This window comes from Barbatula barbatula (genome assembly GCF_947034865.1).
Source record: "Barbatula barbatula genome assembly, chromosome: 16".
Classification (NCBI taxonomy): Eukaryota; Metazoa; Chordata; class Actinopteri; order Cypriniformes; family Nemacheilidae; genus Barbatula; species Barbatula barbatula.
Genome location: NC_136779.1, coordinates 17,821,922 through 17,829,706, shown reverse-complemented (window position 1 = coordinate 17,829,706; position 7,785 = coordinate 17,821,922). Strand labels below are relative to the sequence as shown.

The following is a 7,785-nucleotide window of genomic DNA, read 5'->3' as shown; positions in this document are numbered from 1 at the left end:
GTTGTCTGCGCATGTGTGCGCTTTTAATGAGCGTCGAGTGGGCGTGGAAGCACAGATTACTTGTAATTTATAATAATTTTACAGCAATATTTCGATTACATTTCCAATCTCACCCATCGCAATTTAGCATTCACAACTAATTTTATTATTAACTTTATGTATGTATTTATATTGAATACTGTAGGTTAATTAAAACATCTACAAAAATCACCGGATGAATATGCACAGCTTACAATTTCCAATAGTTAAAGGATGTTAATTGTGAAGTATATTAACTGCATGGCACTTGCATATCATCACTGTTGTCCACTTGTCCACTTATATGATTAGTTTGTCATAAAACAGCAATGCTCACGTTTTTTATGTGATAATTGTTTTAGAGGTTATGCATAAAGGTTAAATACATTTGTAATGAAAACTATATTTAAAGAGTAATCTACTATTCGTAAAAGTAAAAGTAAATTCGTTTTGCACAGGCTAAATCCAGAGCTTGCAAACTTAAACTGTGATAGGATAATTTGGCGTCATCTGCATCTAGATTTAAAGTAAAATATTACTTTAATCAAAATAATTAACAAATAAAAATACAACACGTTGAGAACTTGTGGCAGGAATACACTACAAGAACAAAATCTGAACAATTTAAACTAGACATCGTACACCTTTTGAAAGTTTCAGATAGAAACACACAAATTTATGAAATCTGCAGACTGGCACAGACTTTCTGCAACAAGTCCATGTCTGGACACAATTTGAGCAAAGGCCTTGTAGTGTATTTTAGCCTTTAATCTTCTTTATAAAAGTCTGAATGTTCTTCTGTACCCTTACACACACACACACGCACGCACGCACGCACACACACACACACACACACACACACACACACACACAGCGTAAACAATAGCTTTTATTTTTAATTTTTTTATTTACAATTTATATTTAAGATGTTTATCCTTTTTCATGAAAAAAACTCTTTAGTTCTTTGCACCTGCTGCTTTGTGTTTTGCTGCATTTATAATTAATAAAATGTGTATTTTTCTTGAAAACAGACGTCTTTGTCATTTAAAAAAATCTAATGATAGCTTATTCATTTGTATACAGTATTTCTCTAATTTTTCCTGTCTGTTAACCAGGCATTTTTGGCCCTCCTCTGCAGGCCCAGCTTACAAGTGTTTATAAACTATATAAAAGTATTTTTTTAATGACCGATTGTTTCTCTAGATAAGACCGGTATTCATCGTCTGGTATCGTTTAAAGCCCTTTGAAGCTGCACTGAAACTGTAATTTTCACCTTCAACCGTTTGGAGTCCAGTGAAGTCCACTATTTGGAGAATAATCCTGGAATGTTTTCATCAAAAACCTTAATTTCTTTTCGACTAAAGAAAGAAATACATAAACATCTTGCATGACAAGAGGGGTGAGAAAATTATCATGAAAATGTATGTTGAAAGTGAACAATTCCTACACACAATTGAAGCAAAGCATGAAAAACATATTTTCATTTAATACTTTCATTTAAACATTAAATTTATTATTTCATAAAAATGCTTAGCCTATTGTAAATAGAACCAATGCTTTTAAAAACATTTAAACACATATGAACAGTTAAAAAACTCAGTGTTTACAATACCCAGGTATGTCAACGGAGGTTTTGGAATTCATTGTTTCAATCCAAATTATGTATACTAGCTATATGTTAAATGCAGTGGAGGTAAACTCATAAACTGTCAAATAGACTACAATGCAATGCACATGTATAATACATGGTGTATTATATATGATGTTTGTGTAAACTCTGCTGGTCAAGGTGACTCGAAGTACCGGGATTATCCTGTGTTATTAGTTTTGAGCGACAGTTGGAAATGTCTAGCTCATTTTCAATGGGAGACATGCGGTAAGCAGCAAAACACGGGGGTTTCGTTGGCGGTGAGCAATCGGTGTCCTAAATCCTGCCAGCAGTATGCAGTATTTAATGAAATAGCATATTACAAAACTTTGTATTGTTCATTTGTACCATGACAAGGGGGTGCCTCTAAAGTTTGAGGAGCCTCAGTGATCAAAAGAGATAAAACAATTTATAAAATAGTACAAATGTAATAAAATGTGCTGTCATTATGTGACTACTTTGTTCATGGGATACAGCAACAAAATATATTTAAGTTCAGTAACCGATTATATTTAATAATAAATATTGTTCAGCTGGTTCTGGTTTCGTGAATCCGTGCCTCATGAGAGCAGAAGACAGGTAGCTGGGCCAGCCAAATAGAACACGTGTTGACGTAATTTCAACTGAAAAATGCAGAGAGTGTGTGACAATAGAGTGACCCCGCCCCCTTTTAAAATAATCAATAGCGTTTCATTTATGGCACACAGTCAGCCTGGCAAAGCTACATTTAACAACGTAAAAGCCAAAGTGGTGTAAAAGTATTTTGAAAAAAATAGAAAGATCAGTGTTACCAGGGATGTGTCATATGAAGCTTGTTGACAATGTTTATTGTCTTATCCTTTACTCATCAAGGCTCCTATCTCTTCCATAGAGCATTAACATACAACATTCGGTGTATACTTGAAATGGGTCGGATACGTTTTAAGTTAATTTGTGTATATGATCGCACAGATAATCAGCTCTGTGCTATCATGTCTCTGAACTAGAGGACACCTACGTGCTACCACTCACGTAACATTAATGCTGAATTAAGACTTTAATGTTAATGGTTACACCGTCTGCATCATCCCCCATCTCCAATCTAGGACATTATGCGTCATTCACCATGTAGGACATAATAAATCTGCGAACAAGTGGCTGATTTGAGGAGCCGCTTCCGCAGCTCTCATAGTGAAGAGGGCGGGACTCTTCGGATTCTAAAGCAGATTTGATTGGACGAGAATTTTGATGAGAGTCGCATGTGCCAGATTGTCAGTTTTAAATGCTTATATCTTCTAAATGAGAATTTTGTCAGCGCGTAGGATCATATCAGTTTATTGAAAACTTATATTTTATAAAAGGGAAAAAAACATTCATTTGATTTCACTGGGGCTTTAAGTCTTGAAAGTGATTGGAATCAATGTTATTCTCTGTAATATGTCTGTTTCCTGCTGTTAGTTTTCCAAAACCTCTTAAAGTTAAACATCGTATCCGTTTATCTTCTATTAATGTGATTAACTTTTCTTTTAATCCTGTCGCATGGTTATTACCTTCTCAAAGTTTCTCGTCCATGCATTCCCTTATGTAACAATTTCTGGCACACTTCCTTCTTAAAAAACATAAAATAAATAAATAAATCCGTATTAAGTTGTCCTAGGCTAAAGCGTCAGACTTAATCCCTTATGCAAACAGATTTGTGACTGTGGTACTATTTGAAATCATGCATTTATGTAACAGTAATGAGGTAAACATTTTAATGTTCTGTATATAGACACAATAAAGATCAGATCACATCTTTGCTACAAAAACGATAACAATTGTATGAAGCTGGTGACATAACTACACAATGTACTCCATTTATTTTCTGCTCTTTCTATCCTTAAAATATATAAGAATCCTTAGTTTTGTATACTGTAAGACTATATGAGACCAGTTTTTACTGCACTTATGCTTTTTGTTGTCCTTTGTTGTTCCGATTGCTTCTATTGTTAACCTCATTTGTACTTTGCTTTGTATAAAAGCGTCTGCTAAATGTAAATATAGATCTAATGTCATCTGGTTTCTATGATTTATATATTGGTACAAATCAGCAATAAGCCTAAGTTATTTTGATTATCACAATGTTATAACTATACATGTTGTAAAAACTGCAGAGGTGACCTTATCCACAGAAACAAAATAAGAAATGTATTTTTATTTATATTAAAATGACATTTCATGTCTATATTTCAGCTTTTTTAGACAAGAGCTCATTCAAATGTTTAAACTCTTGGGTCTTAATATTGTGTGTATTTTTCTCGAATCAATGAAAGTTTGTATGTTTTGTGACAGCTGTGCAGTCCCTATTGTCTGTAAGGGGGGATCATTTTTACAGTTTTATTTAGTCATCAGTTAAATTACTTAATTTTAGTCTGATTGTTCATAATATAATGGTTTGCAGAATTGATGTCAGCTTGACCCCTCCTCCTTCTCTTTCCTACACCACACCAAAAGCTCTGAGAAGCACAGTCAGTCAATCAGACTCTCCGAGGAAGAAGGTTAACTCACCAACAATTCACTGCCAGTCAAATTTCACTCTGACTGAAACAGAAAAGGGTAAGAATGTATAAATAACTTTTCAAAATAACTTAAGTTTTATTATGAAATGCAATTATATGCTTCACACAACAGTAACGCACCACACCCAGTATATGCAATACGTTTAAGTTGTGTAAATCCTTGTTTCTTTCCAGCTCAGGACAGACGCCGTTCACTTACAGCACTCCGGTCAGCTAAATCCATACTTACAAATATGACTGCATGCATCTTCATACGAGGAGGCAAAATTGTAAGTATAATGATTGCTTAAGATGTTTTCTTATACTATTTGAGAAACAGTTAATAAACAATATTTATGAATATTGCAAAATATGTAATACATTTTATTATACAATCATCATTATCTGTTTGACGTGTTTCTTGTTTTTTTAACAAATGTCAAAATGTGTGGGGAAAACTGAATTGAAATGCAATTAGAGAGTTAATAGTAATAGATGTTTTTTTTTGGATTGGTGTGTTGGTTTGGTCTGATTTAAAAGACAATAATTCCAGCCCCAGTAAATCAGGTGAGGTATAATCTGTGATCACAGTAAAGCCTCAGTCAGATTCACCTTTAATATTCCTAAAATAATCCTCTAATTCATCTGAAAAAGGCTAACTGTGCCATTGAGAGTTTGCTTCTTAATGGGATATACAGTATTGCAGTGCACTATTCTGTTATCAAAAGAGGGACCAGGCAGGTAGAATAGGATTTTTATATTATATAAAAAAATCTAATAAAGATTGGGGCCTCATGCATTTGTAAGAGGCTTAACCTGCCTGTCATTTTGGTTTTGCAGGACAGAGAATTGGCAGATGATGAAATTGAAGGTAAATACGTGTGCATATTACTGTTTTACAGTCAAAGCTTTGCTATATTGTACTACAAAATTATAAGATTTGGAAATTTTGTACAAAGTCATTAACAGGGTCATTATTTAGGTCACAAATTTACCTAAATACCCAAGTGATCCAGAAATGCAGCAATTTAAGGCATATCATTTATTTATTTTCTTTCAAAAAGGGTTTTTTAAAGTAACTCCCTGTTAACACTAGACGGAAGTGGCGCAACACGACATGACAAATGCCTCATTCCAAACAGGCTTGTCATGTTGCACTGCATCCAGAATGAAAAAATGTAAAATTGTAATAGATTCTAAAGGGCTCTTTTGTCATGTCGTGTTACTCATGGTGTACAGCTGCGGTTTATTTTCAGGTTTAAATTATTTGTTTTATTAAATCTGTGATTCTTGAAATTAACTTAAATTAACTATTTATTTTTGTTATAAAGAAAACATCGCTGTGAAATATTTAACAGCATAGGGATGGTTACTATTTTATCATAATTATTTTATCAATTAAATCATAAACTACATATATAACTATTCCAAACGTGCATTAGTTTCTTATGACATTAGGTCTGATAGATATATATTTATATGCCTTGATGAGAATATATTTGTGCACTCTTTGTGTTAGAGCTGAGAGAGGCGTTTAATGAGTTTGATAAGGATAAGGATGGACTGATTAGCTGTAAGGACCTGGGAAACCTGATGAGGACGATGGGTTACATGCCAACTGAGATGGAACTGATAGAGTTGGGCCAGAACATTAACATGAACTGTAAGTGGTAGAAATGGTAAATAATGAAATCAAGCAGGTTTATTTTTATTATTATAAATTTTAACAGTTTACCTGGATAACTTTGGTTTCTGTACACTATGCAAGAAAATTTTAATATAATAAAATAGAAAATAACAGCAAACAAAACAATTTTCTTTAATAAAAGAGAGGCATTTCTTTCAGTAGGAGGGAAAGTAGACTTTGAAGACTTTGTAGAGTTGATGGCTCCAAAGCTATTGGCTGAAACAGCTGGGATGATTGGTGTAAAGGAACTACGAGATGCTTTCAAAGAGGTGAGAAAACTAAGAAATCCACTTATGAATTGCTTACAATTTTCTTTGCATATTAAGCTTAGGATGCTTTATTATACTTTTGGCTGGAATCTTCAAATCAGGGCTTATTCTTTTATCCTGAGCGCATTCGATAATTCGAATGATCGACAGTTCATTTTACCAGCAAGTTTTTCCTGGATATCAAACTAATCACATGAACTACATGAACTAAATTCAACACCACACAGGTTACTACAACTGAAGAACAGATCTGTGTCTCACAACACATTCTAATTTCTCATCATCTACAGTTTGATATGGATGGTGATGGAGAAATCACTACAGAGGAGCTGAGGTGTGCTATGAGTAAACTACTGGGAGAGCATATGAACCAAAGAGAGATTGATGCTGTGGTCAGAGAAGCAGACAACAATGGTGATGGGACAGTAGACTTTGAAGGTGAGAAATTTTACCATTTCAAATTAAATACAACTCCTAAAGCATATACTCTTTACATTTCCTGCACAAATGCAACCGCTGACAGTGTATGAATGAAGTTGCGATCATGTTTTTATGCTTTTTTCAGAATTTGTGAGGATGTTGTCAAACTGCTGAGAAGATCGTTTGCCATGCAGATATATAAAACGTGCAAAACGCACACATGCAAAACATGCACATAAATAGTAGAAAATTAACACAATCTTGTTTCCACGCCATATGCAAAACTCTCATTGCAATACTGAGCTTTTTTTGGGTGGGGGGTTTTATATACCATGCAGATATATGAAACATGCAAAACGCACACATGCAAAAAATGGATACAAATACAAACATGCACATAAATAGTAGAAAATAATTTTTCAGTTTTTAGTTAAAGTCTTGTTTCCACACCATATGCAAAACTCTCATTGCAATACTGGGTTTTTTGGGTGGGGGTTCTATATTCCATGCAGATATATAAAACATGCAAAACGCACACATGCAAAAAATGGATACAAATACAAACATGCACATAAATAGTAGAACATTATTAAAGTTTTGTTTCCACGGCATATGCAAAACTCTCATTGCAATTCTTTTTTGGGGGGGATTGTTAATTATTATTACATTATGTGTTGCATTATATTAATTTACCCAGTCCAATTACAAAATCTGTATACATTTTTTTTAAAGATATTTGCACATGAATAAAATGCTAAATTATGAAACAATTACATTAGTTATGTTTTTATTTAAAACAGAAAGCTTATGAATGAATGACTACAACGTTTACACAATTAAAAAACTGACAAGTTTTTCCTGTGTTTTGAAAAGTTTCACGTACACAGGACAGAGTTATCAAAATTATATGCATTTACTTGGAGCCGGGAAAACGAATAAAGGCAATGTATTATGCATGCCAGTGGATTTCACTGTTGAGCTATAAAGAAACCCTACACTATTTTTATCTAAGTGCTTTTAATAAACTTTGTCGGCGTGTATTCATGTTTATAGTAGTGTGCATATAAATAATATGTCTTCGCTAGTTGTAGTGGTGCAGTAAATCAATGTTTCGCTGGAGAAATGATAGCATGTCATGCGGCACAAACATCCAGCTGTAATGAATCGGACGCTGAGGCAGACTCCATGTGCAGAGGTTTATTGTAATCCCACGAGAACAAACTAGAA

General features: G+C 33.7%; 1 protein-coding gene across 2 annotated transcripts; it reads left to right on the top strand.

The window, feature by feature from the left end:
• Positions 1–4,134: 4,134 nt before the first annotated feature.
• Positions 4,135–7,327, top strand: cabp5a (calcium binding protein 5a). Of its 2 annotated transcripts, XR_013787731.1 has the most exons (8): positions 4,138–4,240; positions 4,378–4,472; positions 5,023–5,053; positions 5,702–5,845; positions 6,029–6,138; positions 6,429–6,576; positions 6,704–6,962; positions 7,138–7,327. XR_013787731.1 is itself a non-coding variant. In XM_079475980.1 (7 exons), exons 2-7 carry the CDS (start codon positions 4,437–4,439, stop codon positions 6,730–6,732), a joined length of 498 nt encoding a protein of 165 aa, XP_079332106.1. In that variant the 5' UTR covers positions 4,135–4,240; positions 4,378–4,436; the 3' UTR covers positions 6,733–7,322. The 2 variants fall into 2 exon arrangements, 1 of the variants encoding a protein (XP_079332106.1); XM_079475980.1 differs by having other exon boundaries at positions 4,135–4,240; positions 6,704–7,322.
• The last annotated feature ends 458 nt before the right edge of the window (positions 7,328–7,785 follow it).